At 40.0% G+C, this 24,468-nt stretch overlaps 1 protein-coding gene across 4 annotated transcripts; it reads right to left on the reverse strand.

Annotated features, from left to right (window-relative positions):
• Positions 1-2,762: 2,762 nt before the first annotated feature.
• slc35e3 (solute carrier family 35 member E3) lies at positions 2,763-17,775 on the reverse strand. Of its 4 annotated transcripts, none has more exons than XM_018092158.2 (6): positions 17,651-17,775; positions 16,575-16,988; positions 8,157-8,267; positions 6,273-6,431; positions 6,077-6,159; positions 2,763-4,567 (listed from the first exon to the last, which is right to left on the reverse strand). In XM_018092158.2, exons 2-6 carry the CDS (start codon positions 16,959-16,961, stop codon positions 4,381-4,383), a joined length of 927 nt encoding a protein of 308 aa, XP_017947647.1. In that variant the 5' UTR covers positions 16,962-16,988; positions 17,651-17,775; the 3' UTR covers positions 2,763-4,380.
• Between the last annotated feature and the right edge of the window lie 6,693 nt (positions 17,776-24,468).

Raw genomic sequence — 24,468 nt, forward strand, 5'->3', positions numbered from 1 at the left:
ATGGATATGTTTTAAAATCAAAATAGAAAATAGTCAATTCAAAAGAAGAATAACAATAAAATTTAGGGCCACACTGGGCTGATTCTTGGTCTGTGTAAAAATGCAGGCCGAGAATCAGCCTCTACAGTCCGATCAGCTTACCCCTGTGGCTGCACCAGAATCTACCATCTCAGCCCTGACTGAAGGCTCACAGTGTGGATTTTGGCTCTTTGCCAAAAGCTACATATTTAATTAAGTTTGAAACACATTGTACCTTTTTTTTTTTAGCGTTCAGTGCAGGAGATCAAGTGAAAATCAAATGAAATGCGGGACTTTTAAATAAGAATCCGCGACTGCAGACTGAGCTGTAAAAATCGGGACAGTTGGGAAGTATGTTTTCTGCTTTGACATATGAATCAAATCTTAGGTTGGAGTCATATAAAAGCATCAGATTTAAGGTAAGTTATTGCCCAATGTTCAAGGTGCAATGTCTTTGTTCTATGTATATTGCTGGGTAAAAAGCAAACACAGGTATTGTTACCCAGCAAATATCCTTGCAATAAGCAAACAGACAGAGACAGACAGTACACACTATATACAATTTATTTGTGTAACTGACCTGTAACTATAATCATACAGAGCTAAGTAAATCTATTTAATTACATTATTACTTGTGTGTGTATAAGTTGAATCTCAATCCTAATCTGCATATGCACATGAAGCCATTGAGTGTCAGTGTTGATAAATGTAAGGTTATGCAAGCCACTTATAACCTTAAAGGAACTAAAGTTGGCAAATCGTTTATGGAGAAGGATCTAGATGTATTTGTGGATTTTATACTTAGCTGTAGCAAGCAATGCTCATTAGCAGCAAAAAGGATCAGCACAATATTATACTTTATTTTATAGGAGGAGAGGGCCATTCTCCCCTTTACAAAGCAGTGGTAAGGCCCCATCTACAATATGCAGTGGAATCGGTCTCCAGTTCTATTATTCAAATAGAGAGTGCAGTGAAGGGTAAAAAAAGGGTATGGAAAGTCTCATTTATGAAGGTTGGTCAAATTAGAATTGTTTACACTGCACAACAGGCACCTTAAGGTTCACTATACCACCTTCTTCAACATTAGTACAATGAATAGGGCTGGTGCTAAACATACTTTTTGCCTATTGTTTTAATTAGGAAATATGTATAGGTTTTGTTACTTTTTGATTCAACAGGGCAAAATCTGAAATTGAAAGTAAAGTCACATTCTATTTCAGGTTCTCATGACCACAAGCAAAACAAAATTCCCTCCCTTTCCTAAGCTGGAGCCTTTGTTGCAATGAGCAGCTCATTTTACAGAGGCTTTTGATTTGTTTTCACTGTGCTTAGAAAAAAGTTGTGTATGTTTATGTAAGTACATAAATACATGTTTCCTAATTACAACAATGCACAAAAAGTATGTTTAACACAACCCCTATTCATTGAAATAATGTTAAAAAGGTGGTATACTGTGTGCTCAAAAACAATAAAAGTATGTATAAATATATAAGGGCACCATATAATACATTTTCATGTGCTGTATTTGCCAGTAAATCCATCCAGAGGACAAAGGGAATATCCATCTTAAGGTGGCCATACACTGTAAGATCTGCTCGCTTGGTGAGGTCGGCAAGCAAGCGGCTCTTCTCCTGATATCCCCACCTACGGGTGGGCGATATCAGGCGAATGTGGCTAATTCGGTCATTTGGCCCTGGGGCCAAACAATCGAATTATAGCGACGCTAATGGGCACAGTTGGTTCGGGAGCCACATCAACGAACCGATGCGGTCCCTGATCAGACTAAAAATTTTAATCCGCCCAATCGATATCTGCCCGGTTTCAGGCCAGATATCGGTCGGGCATGCCCCTTGTTGCTGCCCCTACATGGCCCGATTAGCTGCCGAATCTGTCTAACGGACCAATATTGGCAGCTAGAATCAGCCCGTGTATGGCCACCTTTATTGTTTTTACAGCAAGAGCAGTATAGTTGTGTAGGTGTTTTGTTAACTTCCTTGGGGCATAATTTGGCCATACCCACATGCAAGCCTTGGCTGCATACTTTCCCCTACACTGTTTGTGTGGCCAAGTAATCTAGAGTAATATATGTGGTTGAACTGGTTGTGTTTGTCCCGCTTCTGGGGCCGAAGTAGAATATTAAGTTAGAGATGACTGCAGAAAGAAAAAAAAATGTTGTTTTTATGAGATCTGCTTTGATAAAATATTTTTAATCTAGGTCTTTTAACTTTTATGGCCAGATTTATGATCCATTGAGGATTGTGCCCAGACAAATCAATTCCACAAAGCTTGACTGTGTTCCTGAACTTGCCCATGTTTTCTGCAATTGATTGCTTTCCTCTTGATCAACTAGAATAGATTATTTTAAAAGCATGACTTCAGAAAAACCATACACTATATAGCGAAAAGGATTACTGATATTTAGTCCACCCTTTGCTGCTAGAACAGCCTTGGCTTTCTTTGGGAAAGGTGTTCATTGTTAGTTGATTGTCAACATTGCTGGTGAGATTTGCCTCAGCAGGAGTCGAGGAATTACCAAGAATATTATTATTAGCTATACTGCTAAGATTTGCTTGCAGAGCTTGTACAATGCCTTCCACGTTCTGTAATTAACAGACCAGTGAAGAAGCATGGAAGGCATTACGGGAATAGGGGGTCTTGGATTAAGCTGAATTTCGCTACATTGTTTTAACAAATAAAAATGGCCAGACACACTGCTTTTAGGAGCAATAACATTCACAAATAACTTTAAAATCGATAAGAACTTTAATAAATGTATATTAGAAAGTTGCCTAGAGTCACATTCTCTTTACTATTCAAAATATATATTTTTTTATTATTACAGTAATAATAATCTCCCCGTGTGCCGAGCCCTAAAGGAAAACTATACCCCCAAACAATATAGGTCTCTATAAAAATATATTGCATAAACCAGCTAATATGTAAAACCCTGCTTCATCTAAATAAACAATTTTCATAAAAATATACTTTAGTACAGTGTGTTATTGGGTACTCCTAAATAAAAAATTGTCATTTTAAGAATTAAGGGCCGCCTCCCGTAGTCACAGGATTCACAGCGCACACAAACAAGCCAAGGCACACATACATGCTAGGCCACATCAGCCAATTTCACATTTCTTCCTGTTACAGTTAGAGCTGCATTATATCTGGTCATGTGATCTCTGAGGGAGCTCTCAGCCCATCTTTAAATGGTAGATCAAAGGAAAGAATGTTAAAGGGTAATATTTACTGATATATTTATTACTTACTGATATAAGTATTCATTCTGGGGGTATAGTTTCTTTAAAAAGAAGCCCGTGAAAGAACTGTCCACTGCGCATGCTTGCTTCCCTCTGGTCCAGTGGAACATGCACAGTAGAGGGAGCTCTTTGACTGGCTTCCTATTCAAATAATAAGAAATGCACATATTTTTAATGTGACAGGTCACCTTTAAAAGTATTTCTGTGTGACATTTACCTAGAAAGTGGAAATAAATCTGCCTACAGATATTTCCTCTAAATCAGCTACAAGTTTGGTAGGTTTTAATGCAAAGAAGGTTGAAAGATTGAATTTGATAGAAGCGTGTTTTTTAAACTTTGCTGTATAATATACAGCACAATATATATATAAAACATAGCTCACAAGCAAAATTACCTTACACCCGAGAAAGGAAATATTCAGTTACTAGAAGTATATGAATAAGGCTACTGCCACACAGGGCTGCGGATAAATGCAGGGTGAGAATTAGCCCCTATGCTTGCATTAGCCTTCTTCTTTCTGTGTCTGCACCTTGTTGACCCAGGTGCAGGCACACAGTGCAGATTTTGGCATCCTAATCCTAGTGTGCCTGCACATCTCTCACCAGGAAATCTGACATTTTGCTAAAAATATCCCATGTGTGTGAATAGACAAAAAACTGTCCTGCAAATCATAAACCTCATTATCTGTATAGATATTTTTAAAGGGGGAAAAGAGTCCTCATTGTATGTGGTACTGACCGAGCCTAGTAGTTTCATTAGGCGAAGGAAACATGCCTTGGTGCTAGTTTCAATCATGCTAACATGTCATTGTTATGGAACACCTCTATAATTATTTTTCAAAAAGAAAACAGATGGCTTAGGTCTTGTGAAAACAAATGTGAACTTGAAAGCATGCCATAATATGCCGGATTACAAAATTGTATGTAGAAATAAAGTTATATAGACACAATTTATTTGAATATAGTTATTCAATGCAGTTCTTCCCTTAACACAAATTAATTATATTGACATTCAAACTAAATTGTCTTAAAGAAAAAAAACTAATACTTTAAAAAAATAAAAAAATCTTTTGTAATGATATAGTCTTGGGACAATAAAAAATGTCTCACGGCCGTTGAGCCAGTTTGCTTTTATTCACTTCCTGTTCATTGATCTTGAAGTGGGTGTAAGCTAAAATCCCAAACAGTGTGCAGAGAATTCCAAGGGCCTGGTTCAGAGAAAGGGGGTCCTCAAAAAGTAGGTATCCTCCTAAAAGAGTGATGCAAAATTTGAAATGTCCAAACATATTGTATCTGTAAGATGTTTGTTAAGGATTGTTGTTAAATTTGAAATTCTTGTTTGGCAAAAAGAAATCCAATAGTAAAACTACAATAGATATGAGAGCCCAGATGAATACATTTAAATGTGACTAGTTTCAGGTCACTACCTTAAACCTAGCTTTAGAAAGGCATAATTCAGCTTCTGCAGCTTATACGGCTTCTGATCCTCTAGCTGTTGATAAACACATACAGTTAATGTTGGCAGTTGCAGTTTGGCAATAGCTGGCAATATGTAGTTATCCTTAGAACTCTCTCCTTTAATATTGACACACAGGGCATTTTGACCATGTTTGGCAAGAGGAAAATAGAAAAATAACAGCAGCCAAATGCCCCTCTCCATATGTCACTGCTCCCCATGGTTATCTCTAAAAAACCAAATGTTTTTTAGCAATCCCACCAATATCTTAAAGGAGAAGGAAAGGTAAAAACTAAGTAAGCTTGATCAGAAAGGTCTATGTAAATACGGCCATAAGCACTCACAGAAACGCTGCACTGAATCCTCTATCAAAAGAAACACAGGATTTCTTGTCTCCTTTTTTGGGAACATGTTCTTTGGTATAAGACTTCCTCTTTAAGGGCTTCTTCAGGTTTGGGGCTTGAGTCTGCTCAGTTCTCTCCTCTTTTTCTCTCCCCTTCCCTTCTCCTGCTCCCCCCTCCAATAAGAATGCATAAGAACTCACTTCCCCTACCCTTAGGAATGTGTGATCTGAGCTTCCAACAGCTATAACTGCAGCAGGAAGCTACCAAGACCAAGCTAAAATGGCAGTTGCTATCAGAGGGAGCTTCTAGGGCTCTTTACTCAGCTGAATAAATATAGGGTTCTAGGTGGCACTAATGTGGCAAATCTATTGGCAGTAAAATGCCAAAATGACTTTCCTTATCCTTTAAGGGTGAAAACACACAGGGCGATTCGCCGCCGTGACATTTATAAACTCAGCCGTTTACGGTGTGCCAATTAAGAAAATTACGGCGACTTATGTGAAGGTTATTTGTAAATGTAAATGTAATTGAAAACCACTACTCTGTCTTTTACTTTTTCTATTTACCAGACTACAGAAACCATGTATCAAAATCAGCTCTGAATTCAGTTTCTACAAGGCTGTGGTAATTCTCCTTTGTGACTTGATACAATGTTAAAATTGCTTGAGTAGTCAGGTTATTTTACATATTCACATTATTTTAGTTTTTTTGGTTTTCTTCCCTCCACCTAAAAGATTTCAGTTTGTTTTTCAATTGAGTGGTACAGTTTACAGGTCACATTAAAGGTGGAAAAAGTTCTGAAATGATTTATCTTTGTCTCATTTTTGTACAGCACAGGAATCTGACATTTTACCAGGGGTGTGTAGATTTTTTATATCCACTGTATGTGTAATATATATATATATATATATATATATATATAGTATGTCATACATATATACATACATATACACGAAAATTATTAAACATTAATATTAAAGCTGCAACATTCAAAAAGGATACGTGACTGGTGAAGTGTTTCCTATAATCCAGTAGATGGATAAATTTACTGTAAAGGCAATAAAACCAGAGAGGAGTACCATGGCCTGTAAAAGAAAAACAGCACTTGAAACTTGAAATGGTTGCTTCATGAATTATTCAACAGTGCAGCTCCATATAATATAAAGCTTAACAGACAGCAATGAAAAATATAACTTACGATAGCAGAAGGAGACCAAGGTCCAAAAATACCCCCTTCTCCAATAACTGGTTCAAATATGGGAACGAAACACATCAGCATAGCAGATGACAAAGGGGCCTGGTAGTAAAGTAGTTGCATTGAATTCACTTGTAACTCATGTTGCTTCGATCCAACCCACTAAATTTGATTAAAATAAATAATTTAAAATATGAGATTGTTTATAAAAGCATTGATGCATATAAAAAAAAATGGTGCTCACTGTAGGGATATCACCCTTCACTCATATGTAGAAGAAGCTTATTACGTCATATTAAGATATACTCTTAAATCCATACGGTTCCTCCTCCCCTGTGGATAGCTCAGCAGCCCCCAGCACATAGTTTCCAAATGCTAAAAAAATCCTGGAACAAACCCCTACCCGGTACAGTTCCTATAGGCAGTGTAGGGTAGGGCAGGCAGAGTATGGCACACACAGGCAGCATAGGGCAGGCAGAGTATGGCACACGCAGGCAGAGTATGGCGCACACACAGGCAGGGTAGGGCAGGCAGAGTATGGTACACACAGGCAGCATAGGGCACGTAGAGTATAGTACACACAGGCAGCAAAGGGCAGGCAGAGTATGGCACACCCAGGCAGCAAAGGACAGGCAGAGTATGGCACACACAGGCAGCATAGGGCAGGCAGAGTATGGCACACACAGGCAGCATAGGGCAGGCAGAGTATGGCACACGCAGGCAGAGTATGGCGCACACACAGGCAGGGTAGGGCAGGCAGAGTATGGTACACACAGGCAGCATAGGGCACGTAGAGTATAGTACACACAGGCAGCAAAGGGCAGGCAGAGTATGGCACACCCAGGCAGCAAAGGGCAGGCAGAGTATGGCACACCCAGGCAGCAAAGGACAGGCAGAGTATGGCACACACAGGCAGCAAAGGGAAGGCAGAGTATGGCACACACAGGCAGGGTAGGGCACACAGAGTACGGCACACACAGGCAGCAAAGGGCAGGCAGAGTATGGTACACATAGGCAGGGTGGAGCAGGGCAGGCAGAGTAGGGAAGGATACAGGGAAACCTATAATGTCTATGTAAGTAACTGATCATGACCACTCCAAGATGAACAGTTTGTACCGCAGTACATGCCATGACACAATGCCAGCTCTGCTCTTACAGTCTGACTGAGGTATAAACAGGTGAACAATGTGGGAGCCTACAGTCTAAATCTGAGGTCTTACAGATGTGAATAATACAGGGGCTTTACAGCCTGAATCTGAGGTGTGAATAATGCAGGGGCCAGTTAATTTCAGTACTGATACCATTTAAAGCTTAGGTAAGCAGTCACAGCAGCCAGACAGACAGGAGGCCACACAAGTTGGGGTCACGGGATGTGGCCCCCCAGGCAACCAGCTGGACAACAATGCTTTAAATAATGCAAGGCCTCCAGAATCACCACTACTTATGATCCCATTGAATGAAACCTAACTCTAATTTCCACTTCAAATGAACTGAGACTGCTAGTGGTTCACATACAAATATCAATATTTTGATCATTTTCCTTATATATATATATCCACTTGATAGAAAGTGGCAAAAAAAAAGGCAAATTGTGGCAGAAAAAAGGAAAATCGTTTATTCAGGCATACTATGATAGTATGCCTGAATAAACAATTTGCCTTTTTTGGACAGTCTTGCCGTGAGTGCTTTCTATCTCTAGTGGATGGATTATGTGGGTTAGCACCCGGCCGTTGCCTTTTGGACTGGTGAGTGCCGATGGTCGCAAGATATAATATATTATATATATATATATATATATTGGCCATTTAAATACTGTCTGAGAAAAGTGATTGAGTCTCCCTGTAGAGATACCTCCTCTCCACAGCAGTAATTTAAAAAAGTACTAACCACTTGATATACTGATGTTACCAAAACACCAAGAGCAGCAAACAGAATTCCCAGGACATTGAACTTTACATCATAGTAGGAGTTCAGAAACACTCCCAATGTAATTGGTACCTGCAAAAGAAACAAAGCAAAATGTTCAGTATCAGCATAATCTTTCCTGAAATAAATAGCCTTAGAGAAAAGAAAATCTGTGAGTTGCATAAGAATCAACAGAAGAATCTATACTTATTTTGGTATTGCCATTTTTACTTTCAAATACAAGTATAATACACAAATGGATCTTTCTGTAATTTGGATGACCACACCTTAATTCAGCTAAAAATCATTTGAACAATAAATAAACCCAATAAAATCCTATTGGTTTTGCCACCAATATGGATTCATGTAGCGTTGTAAGTACAAGGTACTGTTTTATTATTACAGAAAAAGAGGAAATTGACTGTAAAAATTATTATTATTAGCATAAAGTGCACTCTATGGAAGATGTCCACACCATTATTCTGCGCTTTATGGATAGTGGGTTTCCAGATAAACGATCCCTTGCCTAACTAGTTACTCAAAGTAGTACAGGTATTAACAAAATATTATAAATATAATACAAAAATATTAACAAAATAACATAGCAATAGAAATGTTACCTCCATTGCCATAATCGCCTCAGCAAGGCTGCTTTAATAAATAAAAAGGGTGTTTGCCTAGGGCCCACCAGGACAAAGGGATCCTCTATTGCACTTTTTTTTGCACTAACTTTTAGGGCAATTACACATGAGATCCTGTACCTGTCCATAATGATGGGGATGTTTGCTTCCTTTGGACTCCTCTGTTAGTAAATATTTACCACCACTGTTTTAAATTTATGTATGTATATATTAACCCTTTAAGTGCCAGCCGAATTCGTCATTTCGGTTCCCCCCAGTGCCAGACGTTTTTTAAGCATTTTGTACTCATTCACTTTAACAATGTTTTTTGGTAGGAAAACCTCCACGAAACTAGGGAAATTATATATCGTTTTTTTCGTCACTAATTGGGCTTCGACATACATACCAAATTTTATAACTTTTCTGGAGATATGATGTGTATTTTGGGTGAAATATGTAAAAAAAAAATAAAATTATGAAAAATTTCTGTATATTTTGAGGTTTTTTTCCATAGAAAAGTTAATTTTACTCACTTTTTTTTATTGTTTGTAAAAGCCCTGATACTCCCAATTCCAACGATACCAAATATGTGGTGGTACCCCACAGTTCCTGTCCAGAAGTAACCCCCAAACTAAGGCAATACTTAGTACAATATCACACCAGAACAAAGCAGAAAAGCGCTTGTAACAGTTAATGCAGCATAACTTATATGTAAATCTAAAATATCCCCTCATGTTTGGTATCTTTAGAAACTACAGACCTTCAGGTTTCTAGGTGCAATGTAGTTTTCACTCAAAAGCCAAATACCTTTTGTCAGTGCATTGTGAAATTTGGAACTTTTTATGACATTTTTTTTTTTTTTCTAAAACGTAAACTTGGACGCATGATCAAATGTGGATTTGACAAAAAAAAATCTCATAAAAATTTTCTAGCAAAGGCATATTTGAAAGACAAACTTCTCCTGAATAAAATGATGCCCCATATGTATGGGTGCACATAAAGACATGGGCACCAAACACTCCAAAGCAGGGGCAATGCACAAGGGCAATTACAGCTAAAAATGTGGGGGCTGCGCTCTATGTGCACTTCCTGCAGTTTTTCAGTGTTAACCCCCCCTACCTGTGAAATAACCCCCACAAACTATATATTTCTGAAAAGTGCACACCTTCAGCTATTCAGAGACGCCACTCTCCTCTTTCTACATGGAAAATTGTGGCCGCAGTCCCTTGCAGAAGTTAGCGCTTTGGTCAGAAATCAAGGAAAAACCAGATACAAACCTAGATTTCTCCCCAAAATCTCCATGGCAACTACCAAAAACTTACTAACCATCAATCTGCAAGTTCCCCTGAATAAAACGATACCCCATATGTATGGGTGCACATAAAGACGTGGCCACCAAATGCCCCCAAACAGGGGCAATGCATAAGGGCAATTTCAGTTGAAATTTTGGGGGCTGCGCTCTATGTGCACTACCTGCAGTTTTTCAGTGTTAACCCCCCCTACCTGTGAAATAACCCCCACAAACTATATATTTCTGAAAAGTGCACACCTTCAGCTATTCAGAGACACCACTCTTCTCTTTCTACATGGAAAATTGTGGCCGCAGTCCCTTGCAGAAGTCAGCGCTTTGGTCAGAAATCAAGGAAAAACCAGATAAAAAACCTAGATTTCTCCCCAAAATCTCCATGGCAACTACCAAAAACTTACTAACCATCAATCTGCAAGTTCCCCTGAATAAAACGATACCCCATATGTATGGGTGCACATAAAGACGTGGCCACCAAATGCCCCAAAACAGGGGCAATGCATAAGGGCAATTTCAGTTGAAATTTTGGGGGCTGCGCTCTATGTGCACTACCTGCAGTTTTTCAGTGTTAACCCCCCCTACCTGTGAGATAACCCCCACAATCTATATATTTACGAAATGTGCACACCTTCAGCTATTCAGAGACACCACTCTTCTCTTTCTACATGGAAAATTGTGGCCGCAGTCCCTTGCAGAAGTTAGCGCTTTGGTCAGAAATCAAGGAAAAACTAGATACAAACCTAGATTTCTCCCCAAAATCTCCATGGCAACTACCAAAAACTTACTAACCATCAATCTGCAAGTTCCCCTGAATAAAACGATACCCCATATGTATGGGTGCACATAAAGACGTGGCCACCAAATGCCCCAAAACAGGGGCAATGCATAAGGGGAATTTCAGTTGAAATTTTGGGGGCTGCGCTCTATGTGCACTACCTGCAGTTTTTCAGTGATAACCCCCCCTACCTGTGAGATACCCCCACAATCTATATATTTACGAAAAGTGCACACCTTCAGCTATTCAGAGACACCACTCTTCTCTTTCTACATGGAAAATTGTGGCCGCAGTCCCTTGCAGAAGTCAGCGCTTTGGTCAGAAATCAAGGAAAAACCAGATACAACCCTAGATTTTGGTCAGAAATCAAGGAAAAACCAGATAAAAACCTAGATTTCTCCCCAAAATCTCCATGGCAACTACCAAAAACTTACTAAACCTCAATTTGCAAGTTCCCCTGAATAAAACGATACCCCATATGTATGGGTGCACATAAAGACGTGGCCACCAAATGCCCCAAAACAGGGGCAATGCATAAAAGCAATTTCAGTTGAAATTTTGGGGGCTGCGCTCTATGTGCACTACCTGCAGTTTTTCAGTGTTAACCCCCCCTACCTGTGAGATAACCCCCACAATCTATATATTTACGAAAAGTGCACACCTTCAGCTATTCAGAGACACCACTCTTCTCTTTCTACATGGAAAATTGTGGCCGCAGTCCCTTGCAGAAGTTAGCGCTTTGGTCAGAAATCAAGGAAAAACTAGATACAAACCTAGATTTCTCCCCAAAATCTCCATGGCAACTACCAAAAACTTACTAAACCTCAATTTGCAAGTTCCCCTGAATAAAACGATACCCCATATGTATGGGTGCACATAAAGACGTGGCCACCAAATGCCCCCAAACAGGGGCAATGCATAAGGGGGGGCTGTGCTCTATCTGCAGTTATTTAGTCTAAACACCCCCATACCTGTGAAATAACCCCCGCAAACTATATATTTCTGAAAAGTGCACACCTTCAGCTATTCAGAGACGCCACTCTCCTCTTTCTACATGGAAAATTGTGGCCGCAGTCCCTTGCAGAAGTTAGCGCTTTGGTCAGAAATCAAGGAAAAACCAGATACAAACCTAGATTTCTCCCCAAAATCTCCATGGCAACTACCAAAAACTTACTAACCATCAATCTGCAAGTTCCCCTGAATAAAACGATACCCCATATGTATGGGTGCACATAAAGACGTGGCCACCAAATGCCCCCAAACAGGGGCAATGCATAAGGGCAATTTCAGTTGAAATTTTGGGGGCTGCGCTCTATGTGCACTACCTGCAGTTTTTCAGTGTTAACCCCCCCTACCTGTGAGATAACCCCCACAATCTATATATTTACGAAAAGTGCACACCTTCAGCTATTCAGAGACGCCACTCTTCTCTTTCTACATGGAAAATTGTGGCCGCAGTCCCTTGCAGAAGTCAGCGCTTTGGTCAGAAATCAAGGAAAAACCAGATACAACCCTAGATTTTGGTCAGAAATCAAGGAAAAACCAGATAAAAACCTAGATTTCTCCCCAAAATCTCCATGGCAACTACCAAAAACTTACTAAACCTCAATTTGCAAGTTCCCCTGAATAAAACGATACCCCATATGTATGGGTGCACATAAAGACGTGGCCACCAAATGCCCCCAAACAGGGGCAATGCATAAGGGGGGGCTGTGCTCTATCTGCAGTTATTTAGTCTAAACACCCCCATACCTGTGAAATAACCCCCGCAAACTATATATTTCTGAAAAGTGCACACCTTCAGCTATTCAGAGACGCCACTCTCCTCTTTCTACATGGAAAATTGTGGCCGCAGTCCCTTGCAGAAGTTAGCGCTTTGGTCAGAAATCAAGGAAAAACCAGATACAAACCTAGATTTCTCCCCAAAATCTCCATGGCAACTACCAAAAACTTACTAACCATCAATCTGCAAGTTCCCCTGAATAAAACGATACCCCATATGTATGGGTGCACATAAAGACGTGGCCACCAAATGCCCCCAAACAGGGGCAATGCATAAGGGCAATTTCAGTTGAAATTTTGGGGGCTGCGCTCTATGTGCACTACCTGCAGTTTTTCAGTGTTAACCCCCCCTACCTGTGAGATAACCCCCACAATCTATATATTTACGAAAAGTGCACACCTTCAGCTATTCAGAGACGCCACTCTTCTCTTTCTACATGGAAAATTGTGGCCGCAGTCCCTTGCAGAAGTCAGCGCTTTGGTCAGAAATCAAGGAAAAACCAGATACAACCCTAGATTTTGGTCAGAAATCAAGGAAAAACCAGATAAAAACCCTAGATTTCTCCCCAAAATCTCCATGGCAACTACCAAAAACTTACTAAACCTCAATTTGCAAGTTCCCCTGAATAAAACGATACCCCATATGTATGGGTGCACATAAAGACGTGGCCACCAAATGCCCCCAAACAGGGGCAATGCATAAGGGGGGGCTGTGCTCTATCTGCAGTTATTTAGTCTAAACACCCCCATACCTGTGAAATAACCCCCGCAAACTATATATTTCTGAAAAGTGCACACCTTCAGCTATTCAGAGACGCCACTCTCCTCTTTCTACATGGAAAATTGTGGCCGCAGTCCCTTGCAGAAGTTAGCGCTTTGGTCAGAAATCAAGGAAAAACCAGATACAAACCTAGATTTCTCCCCAAAATCTCCATGGCAACTACCAAAAACTTACTAAACCTCAATTTGCAAGTTCCCCTGAATAAAACGATACCCCATATGTATGGGTGCACATAAAGACGTGGCCACCAAATGCCCCCAAACAGGGGCAATGCATAAGGGCAATTTCAGTTGAAATTTTGGGGGCTGCGCTCTATGTGCACTACCTGCAGTTTTTCAGTGTTAACCCCCCCTACCTGTGAGATAACCCCCACAATCTATATATTTACGAAAAGTGCACACCTTCAGCTATTCAGAGACGCCACTCTTCTCTTTCTACATGGAAAATTGTGGCCGCAGTCCCTTGCAGAAGTCAGTGCTTTGGTCAGAAATCAAGGAAAAACCAGATAAAAAAACCTAGATTTCTCCCCAAAATCTCCATGGCAACTACCAAAAACTTACTAACCATCAATCTGCAAGTTCCCCTGAATAAAACGATACCTATGTCTGGTTGCACATAAGTACATGGCCGCCAAACCTGAAAATGCATAATATTGGGGCTGCACTCTATGCACCCCTTTTTTTTTGCCTGCACCCGAATGAATGGGATACGCTCGGGTGCAGGCACATGTAGCCGATATACGCATGAAAACGCGTGAGAATGCAAAGTCTCGCGTTTTCATGCGTATATCGGCTACACGTGCCTGCACCCGAGCGTATCCCATTCATTCGGGTGCAGGAACAAGTAGCAGGCGTAGGGCTGAATTTTCGGCAAGCGTTTTTCCACTTGCTGAAAAAATCAGCCCTACGCCTCGTGTGGCATCAGCCTAACCCTTGGCAATAGAAACTACCAGAACAATCTTAGCACCTCTGGACCTTTCTAGAACAACTGAAATCAAATGGAATAAAACCACTAAAAGCAATCAAAGAACAATAGTTGCAATGAAATCGGTAAGAGCCCTGGATCCACCAATGTCACTGCAAAAGCAACCTTTTTGGGGGCACTAAACACACAATAAAGAACAATGCAAAGATAAAACACCGTAAAATCCAATAAAACCACCTAAACCAACAGAAGAACAATAATTGCAATGAAATCGGTGGTCAGAGCCCTGGATCCACCAACGTCACTGCAAATTCAGCACCAAATAGCAATAAAAAAAGTTACAGTGCAATAGAATAATTCAAAAACAGAAATCAATTATGAAAATGCCAAAAAAACACTAAAATGCAACCAAATAAATCAGATAATTATAGAGCAAGATCAGAAATAAAGTTTTAGTAAAAAAAAAGACTGCCAAAGAAAGCAAAGACAGAAAGAAAAGAAAAGAAAGAAAGAAAAAAAAAAAAAAAAAAAAAAAAAAAAGTGTAAGTGTAAGTGTGTGTGTAAGTGTCTGTGTGTGCTTGGGAAAGTTGTAAATAAGTGTGTATGTGTACAAAAGTGTAATAATGACAAAGATAGAAGAAAAAATGCAAAAAAAAAAAAAAAAAATTTTTTTAGACAGTTGAGATAGAAATAAGCAAAATAAACAGTGGTAGAGAGTTGTAGTTCAGCTTACCCAAGGCAGGCAGACGATCAGGGGCGATCAGGGGCGATCAATCCAGCAGGAAGGCAGCAGGGGAGCTCCATCTTGTCCCAAGTGCGCAGCAGGAGTGAGGGAGCCGACAGTAGGCGGCGCTATTTAAAGGGACAGCAGTGGACACGTCATCAACGCGTGTCCACTGCTGTCATTGGCTGGCGACGCGATCGGTGCGGCTGGGGGACCCGGATCGGTAAGTATGTCTTCATTGCTCGTTGCCTAGGGGGATCTGAGGGGTTTACAAGCGCTGCGCTGCTTTAAAAGCGAGCGCAGCGCTTGTAAACCCGACAGTGCCATTGGACGTAGATTCTACGTCCCATGGCACTTTGGTCCCTTGGTACCTGGGACGTAGAATCTACGTCCCTTGGCACTTAAAGGGTTAATACATATGCTATGTTTGTGTACACACATTTTTTGTAATGTGCTATAATGTCATACATATGATTACTTTAATTGTGCAGGGTTATTTATTAATATTGCAGTACGCTATTTGTTGCCTCTTTAGTTTCACTGGTCTACCACCAGTAACAACCGATCTACCAAATGAGGCAGAATTCAAGGACATGTTTTAATACACAAGCATCTAAAAAGGGCACAACAACAACAACACACTTGTCTAGAGAGGCATGAATGGTAAATCTCACCCTGCATAGCCTAAAAAGTTTCTTAGCTTACTACTAAAAAGCAAGAAGTATAATCTTATATCTGGTGCTGTTGCTGGTTTATAGGGACATTTATACATGAAATGTTTCAGAGCTGTTTCCTAGCAAACACTTCCTCATTCTTTCCGATCCAAAAGGCAAGAATGAAAAGGCCAAATTAAAATGTAATTTTGTCAAACCAAGGATTTCCTACCATCTGCTTCATATTATTGTCAATGGAAATCTCATTATGGTACAATAATATATTTATTGCAGATTAGTTCTACAGCCCATAAGCTGGGCATCGCTAAACTGGAGACACTGGGTGAATTCAAATAAAGGAAACAGCCCACTGTAAAAAAATGTTTGGGCTTAACTAAAAAAAAGTCATACAGAAATACCAAGTGACATATGAAAAATCTATTTCAAACTACCAAATGTACTTATAGCAGAAGTTTTATGATTTATATTCCCACAACCTAAAAAAGAAATATGTATATATTATATAATATATATAATAAATATCATTTATACCATATGCCACAGATTTACTATAAAAATAAGGTCATTACACATGCAACATTTCTATTATCAATTTATAAAATCCCCTCCCGATATCTCAACCCAATATAAACAATAACTTTTTAGATATATAAAGCAGTTAAATCATCTCAGTAATAATAATTCAATTTCAGCCACACTTTAGAAAGTGCCAGTCAGTCTGGACTCCGGTGCTTGGTATTATTGTGGCAACTCTTGGCAGAGGAAGCCCCATTACTGTGCGATGATGATGGGAGGCACAAAATGACACACTTACCAATGTGAGCTTGATCCTTAAGGAGAAAGTCTTCCCATAGCACATTGTTTGAATAAGGATGATGACTGGTGTGGTCATAACCTTGGCCAGCTGGTAAGTCCCTATGGTGTTGTTCTGAAGAGACAAGTTTGTGAATACTACAAAGCCACAGAAGCTAAGTGCTAGCAGTACCACTTTGGAAGCAGAGAGGCTCTTTGGGCAAAAGACCCCCAGTCTTTGGCATAAGTATAGTCCAAGCCAGGTAACCACAAAGTGCACCAGTGTGAGACTCATGTTAGGAAATCCATAATGGACATAAATCCACTTGTTTAGAAACACAATGCAGATAGATGACAGCAGGTTGGCCAGGAGACCAGCAGCAATCCTCCACGGGCCATAGGCAGACATGTCCACAAGCAGGGGCTCTCAGTTTCCCTAGAAATAAAAAAGGTAAGCTGAGGGACTTTGGCTGCTGCTAGAGGAAGGGGAGGGAGGCTGGAGAATGGGAGAAGGAGGGAACGACTGCTTTTGGTAGGTTGCAACTCTATATACCTCAACGCATAGTGACTTTCCGTTAGCTCTAGCCAGTCTAGTCCCCTCATTCACATCTCCTCCCCCCCGTAGCTGAGAGCTGGGCATGTGGGCAGGAGACAGGGCGGGGAAGGAGCTCACGCACGTTTCAGCTGCTTGACACGTCACAGCGGCTACATTCAGCCCGGCACCGAGCTGTGCATCACAAGAAGGAAGAAGCCACTGACTAGAGTGGGCAGAGTCAGTGCTGTGGATTGGTCAGGCAAGCAGTAGGAAACCCTTAAAAAAAATGGCGGTTCCTCATAAGGTGTATAAGACGCACAGTGAATGTATGCCAGTAGTAGTAGAGCAACGCTGCGTTTCCATGTCCTACCCACAAGTGATTTTCTACCTATCATAAAAGAGCATGAGAGGAGGGAAATCTCAGCTATGAATGAATCAAAGCAGCGTACTGCTTGCTTGCACTGAAATAAATACTTCGCTATTAGTGGCCATGCCTCCCAACTGTCCCGATTTGTGCAGAAAATGTCGCTGTCCCGGATTATTGTACACATTTCCCGCATTACCCCTTTCTTGTTTCACATTTTCCCTGCACTTGGCTCTTTTCCGCATGCCATCACATATTCAGCACTGCTCCGTTGACTTTTAACTTTCAGATTTGTGTCTTCCTTGCACTTCCCTCCACACTTTCCTTTGTTTTGCTGCTGCCCCAGTGTTTATGCCTCCTCCCATTGTATTAACCCTTTAAGTGCCAGCCGAATTCGTCATTTCAGTTCCCCCCAGTGCCAGACGTTTTGTGAACATTCTGTGCTCTCTCAATGTAGGGGCTTTTACTGGGGGCAGGGTTAAGTTTAGGTAGGCAAACTATATATTGTTTTTTTCAGGAGAACCTGAGCTTTCCAAATCTACCTGAGTTTTTGTGTATTTCCACTTCTGGAACAAGATTTAGAGCTTGAAATACAAAAAAAAAAAGAAAAAATGCTATTTTTCATGATATAAGGATTTCTACCAGAAACACATTTTATTTTATGGACAAAAATTCAACTGATTTGGAAAGCCTCATGTCTCCCGAACGTGCCAATACCTGATATGTATAGTTTTATTGAGATTTCTGACTTCTATAGATCAAAAACTCCCAGCAGTAAATTACTAAATTTTCAAAGCATTACAGCAGAATACGGCATACTTTACATTCCAAAGCCAAAAATCCTGGAACATTAGGTTTACCCCAGGAAACCATACATTTTTGAAAACTACACATTCTGACGAATCCGAAATGGGTAACTATGTCTTCCAACTCCTAAGTACCAAACGGCAATGCTTTACTGAATTTAGCATTTTCTATAAAAAATTATGAAAATTCTAAAAAATCACCTCAAATCTTCCATTTTCAAGCACCTTATCTCCCACATAACATTAGGTACGAAGAAAAAACACCCTAAATATGAAAGCCAGGGGTCCACTGAACAGTTTGATGCCCATTGTGCATAGGATCACCGATGTATCTGGAATTTAGAGACCCCAAAAGGAAGTTAGTACATACAAATTGCCCAGGAGATCTCTTTAGCTACTGAAAATTCAACACATTTACTGCATTTTCTGTAGGGTAAAAACACAAAAAAATACATTGACCCCCCAAAATCATATATTTTTGGAAAGTACACATTCGGACGAATTCAAAATTGGTACCCATGTCTTTCTACTCCAAACTACTGAGTCGCAATTCTTTCCCAAAATTGCCAGTTTTGATGAAATACCTAAAAATCACATCAAATCTTCCACTTTCAAGCACCTTATCTCCCACATAACATTAGGTACCAAAAGAACACACCCTAAATATGAAAGCCAAGGGTCCGCTGAACAGTTTGATGCCCATTGTGCATAGGAACACCAATGTATCTGGCATTTAGAGACCCCATAAGGAAGTTAGTGCATACAAATTGCCCAGGAGATCTCTTTAGCTACTGAAAATTCAATACGTTTACTGCATTTTCTGTGGGGTAAAAACCCAAAAAAATACATTGACCCCCCAAAACCATATATTTTTGGAAAGTACACATTCGGGCGAATTCAAAATTGGTACCCATGTCATTCTACTCCAAACTACAGAGTCGCAGTGCTTTCCCAAAATTGCTAGTTTTGGTGAAATACCTGAAAATCACATCAAATCTTCCAGTTTCAAGCACCATATCTCCCACATAACATTAGGTACCAAGAAAACACACCCAAAATATGAAAGCCTAGGGTCCGCTGAACAGTTTGATGCCCATTGTGCATAGGATCAGCACTGTATCTGGCATTTAGAGACCCCATAAGGACGTCCGTGCATAGAGATTGCCCCAGAGGTCTCTTTAGCTACTGAAAATTCAACACGTTTACTGCATTTTCTGTGGGGTAAAAACACAAAAAAAATACATTGACCCCCCAAAACCATATATTTTTGGAAAGTACACATTCGGGCAAATTCAAAATTGGTACCCATGTCATTCTACTCCAAACTACAGAGTCGCAGTGCTTTCCCAAAATTGCTAGTTTTGGTGAAATACCTGAAAATCACATCAAATCTTCCACTTTCAAGCACCTTATCTTCCACATAACATTAGCTACCAAGAAAACACACCCGAAATATGAAAGCCTAGGGTCCGCTGAACAGTTTGATGCCCATTGTGCATAGGATCAGCACTGTATCTGGCATTTAGAGACCCCATAAGGACGTCAGTGCATAGAGATTGCCCCAGAGGTCTCTTTAGCTACTGAAAATTCAACACGTTTACTGCATTTTCTGTGGGGTAAAAACACAAAAAAATACATTGACCCCCCAAAACCATATATTTTTGGAAAGTACACATTCGGGCGAATTCAAAATTGGTACCCATGTCTTTCTACTCCAAACTACAGAGTCGCAGTGCTTTCCCAAAATTGCTAGTTGTGGTGAAATACCTGAAAATCACATCAAATCTTCCACTTTCAAGCACCATATCTCCCACATAACATTAGGTACCAAGAAAACACACCCTAAATATGAAAGCCAAGGGTCCGCTGAACAGTTTGATGCCCATTGTGCATAGGATCAGCACTGTATCTGGCATTTAGAGACCCCATAAGGATGTCAGTGCATAGAGATTGCCCGAGAGGTCTCTTTAGCTACTGAAAATTCAACACGTTTACTGCATTTTCTGTGGGGTAAAAACACAAAAAAATACATTGACCCCCCAAAACCATATATTTTTGGAAAGTACACATTCGGGCGAATTCAAAATTGGTACCCATGTCTTTCTACTCCAAACTACAGAGTCGCAGTGCTTTCCCAAAATTGCTAGTTTTGGTGAAATACCTGAAAAACACATCAAATCTTCCACTTTCAAGCACCTTATCTCCCACATAACATTAGGTACCAAGAAAACACACCCGAAATATGAAAGCCTAGGGTCCGCTGAACAGTTTGATGCCCATTGTGCATAGGATCAGCACTGTATCTGGCATTTAGAGACCCCATAAGGACGTCAGTGCATAGAGATTGCCCCAGAGGTCTCTTTAGCTACTGAAAATTCAACACGTTTACTGCATTTTCTGTGGGGTAAAAACACAAAAAAATACATTGACCCCCTAAAACCATATATTTTTGGAAAGTACACATTCGGGCGAATTCAAAATTGGTACCCATGTCTTTCTACTCCAAACTACAGAGTCGCAGTGCTTTCCCAAAATTGCTAGTTTTGGTGAAATACCTGAAAATCACATCAAATCTTCCACTTTCAAGCACCATATCTCCCACATAACATTAGGTACCAAGAAAACACACCCTAAATATGAAAGCCAAGGGTCCGCTGAACAGTTTGATGCCCATTGTGCATAGGATCAGCACTGTATCTGGCATTTAGAGACCCCATAAGGATGTCAGTGCATAGAGATTGCCCCAGAGGTCTCTTTAGCTACTGAAAATTCAACACGATTACTGCATTTTCTGTGGGGTAAAAACACACAAAAATACATTGACCCCCCAAAACCATATATTTTTGGAAAGTACACATTCGGGCGAATTCAAAATTGGTACCCATGTCTTTCTACTCCAAACTACAGAGTCGCAGTGCTTTCCCAAAATTGCTAGTTTTGGTGAAATACCTGAAAATCACATCAAATCTTCCAGTTTCAAGCACCATATCTCCCACATAACATTAGGTACCAAGAAAACACACCCTCAAATATGAAAGCCAAGGGTCCGCTGAACAGTTTGATGCCCATTGTGCATAGGATCAGCACTGTATCTGGCATTTAGAGACCCCATAAGGACGTCAGTGCATAGAGATTGCCCCAGAGGTCTCTTTAGCTACTGAAAATTCAACACGATTACTGCATTTTCTGTGGGGTAAAAACACACAAAAATACATTGACCCCCCAAAACCATATATTTTTGGAAAGTACACATTCGGGCGAATTCAAAATTGGTACCCATGTCTTTCTACTCCAAACTACAGAGTCGCAGTACTTTCCCAAAATTGCTAGTTTTGGTGAAATACCTGAAAATCACATCAAATCTTCCACTTTCAAGCACCATATCTCCCACATAACATTAGGTACGAAGAAAACACACCCTAAATATGAAAACCAAGGGTCCGCTGAACAGTTTGATGCCCATTGTGCATAGGATCACTGATGTATCTGGCATTTAGAGACCCCAAAAGGAAGTTAGTGCATACAAAGTGTATACACTGCAATATAAGCTACCGGCATGTGCATTATGCGGCATAAGACCCCCTAACAGTAAGGAGACCCTAGAAAATTATACATTTTCCGAAAGTACACAATCTGACAAAACAAAAATGGGTAAATACATCTTTCTACTGCAAACTACCAAACTACAAAGCTATGCTAAACAGAACGATTTTTTTGACATTTCTGAAAATTGTCACAAAGCTTGCATTTTACCCCATTATGTACCCCACATTTTGTACCGTATCAACATAAAACATTCTAAATATGAACGCCAGGGGTCTACTGAACAGTTTGATGCCCTATATGCATAGATTTACCAAACTATGTGGGGTACAGGGGCACCCAAGTAAAAATAGTGCATATGAATTTTCACATAAGATGCTTCGGCTCATGCAGTTTTTGCACCCGGTATGTGTATTATGTGCCATACGACCACCTAACAGTAAGGAGACCCTAGAAAACCATATATTTTCTGAAAGTACACATTCTGACAAAACAAAAATGGGTAAATACATCTTTCTACTACAAACTACCAAACTACAAAGCTATGCTAAACAGAACGGTTTTTATGACATTTCTGAAAATTGTCACAAAGCTTGCATTTTACCCCATTATTTACCCCCACATTTTGTACCGTATCAACATAAAACATTCTAAATATGAACGCCAGGGGTCTACTGAACAGTTTGATGCCCTATATGCATAGATTTACCAAACTATGTGGGGTACAGGGGCACCCAAGTAAAAATAGTGCATATGAATTTTCACATAAGATGCTTCGGCTCATGCAGTTTTTGCACCCGGTATGTGTATTATGTGCCATACGACCACCTAACAGTAAGGAGACCCTAGAAAACCATATATTTTCTGAAAGTACACATTCTGACAAAACAAAAATGGGTAAATACATCTTTCTACTACAAACTACCAAACTACAAAGCTATGCTAAACAGAACGGTTTTTATGACATTTCTGAAAATTGTCACAAAGCTTGCATTTTACCCCATTATGTACCCCCACATTTTGTACCGTATCAACATAAAACATTCTAAATATGAACGCCAGGGGTCTACTGAATAGTTTGATGCCCTATATGCATAGATTTACCAAACTATGTGGGGTACAGGGGCACCCAAGTAAAAATAGTGCATATGAATTTTCACATAAGATGCTTCGGCTCATGCAGTTTTTGCACCCGGTATGTGTATTATGTGCCATACGACCACCTAACAGTAAGGAGACCCTAGAAAACCATATATTTTCCGAAAGTACACATTCTGACAAAACAAAAATGGGTAAATACATCTTTCTACTACAAACTACCAAACTACAAAGCTATGCTAAACAGAACGGTTTTTATGACATTTCTGAAAATTGTCACAAAGCTTGCATTTTACCCCATTATGTACCCCCACATTTTGTACCGTATCAACATAAAACATTCTAAATATGAACGCCAGGGGTCTACTGAACAGTTTGATGCCCTATATGCATAGATTTACCAAACTATGTGGGGTACAGGGGCACCCAAGTAAAAATAGTGCATATGAATTTTCACATAAGATGCTTCGGCTCATGCAGTTTTTGCACCCGGTATGTGTATTATGTGCCATACGACCACCTAACAGTAAGGAGACCCTAGAAAACCATATATTTTCCGAAAGTACACATTCTGACAAAACAAAAATGGGTAAATACATCTTTCTACTACAAACTACCAAACTACAAAGCTATGCTAAACAGAACGGTTTTTATGACATTTCTGAAAATTGTCACAAAGCTTGCATTTTACCCCATTATGTACCCCCACATTTTGTACCGTATCAACATAAAACATTCTAAATATGAACGCCAGGGGTCTACTGAACAGTTTGATGCCCTATATGCATAGATTTACCAAACTATGTGGGGTACAGGGGCACCCAAGTAAAAATAGTGCATATGAATTTTCACATAAGATGCTTCGGCTCATGCAGTTTTTGCACCCGGTATGTGTATTATGTGCCATACGACCACCTAACAGTAAGGAGACCCTAGAAAACCATATATTTTCCGAAAGTACACATTCTGACAAAACAAAAATGGGTAAATACATCTTTCTACTACAAACTACCAAACTACAAAGCTATGCTAAACAGAACGGTTTTTATGACATTTCTGAAAATTGTCACAAAGCTTGCATTTTACCCCATTATGTACCCCCACATTTTGTACCGTATCAACATAAAACATTCTAAATATGAACGCCAGGGGTCTACTGAACAGTTTGATGCCCTATATGCATAGATTTACCAAACTATGTGGGGTACAGGGGCACCCAAGTAAAAATAGTGCATATGAATTTTCACATAAGATGCTTCGGCTCATGCAGTTTTTGCACCCGGTATGTGTATTATGTGCCATACGACCACCTAACAGTAAAGACACCCTAGAAACCCATATATTTTCCGAAAGTACACATTCTGACAAAACAAAAATGGGTAAATAAAACTTTCTACTGCAAACTACCAAATTACAAAGCTATGCTAAACAGAACTGTTTTTGTGACATTTCTGAAAATCGTCACAAAGCTTGCATGTTGCCCCATTATGTACCCCACATTTAGTAACGTACCAACATAAAACACTCTAAGTATGAACGCCACTAGTCTACTGAACAGTTTGATGCCCAA

The sequence above is a fragment of the Xenopus tropicalis genome, chromosome 3 (genome assembly GCF_000004195.4).
Source record: "Xenopus tropicalis strain Nigerian chromosome 3, UCB_Xtro_10.0, whole genome shotgun sequence".
In the NCBI taxonomy this organism is placed as follows: Eukaryota; Metazoa; Chordata; class Amphibia; order Anura; family Pipidae; genus Xenopus; species Xenopus tropicalis.

Excerpts from the sequence above, each read along its gene's own strand:
- slc35e3 (XM_018092158.2), bottom strand. The coding sequence starts at position 16,961 with ATGTCTGCCTATGGCCCGTGGAGGATTGCTGCTGGTCTCCTGGCCAAC. Across the intron at positions 6,160-6,272 it reads CTTGGTCTCCTTCTGCTATC|GCCATGGTACTCCTCTCTGG; the intron begins GTAAGTTATATT and ends TTTCTTTTACAG. Across the intron at positions 4,568-6,076 it reads GGAAACACTTCACCAGTCAC|ATACAATATGTTTGGACATT; the intron begins GTATCCTTTTTG and ends AACATCTTACAG.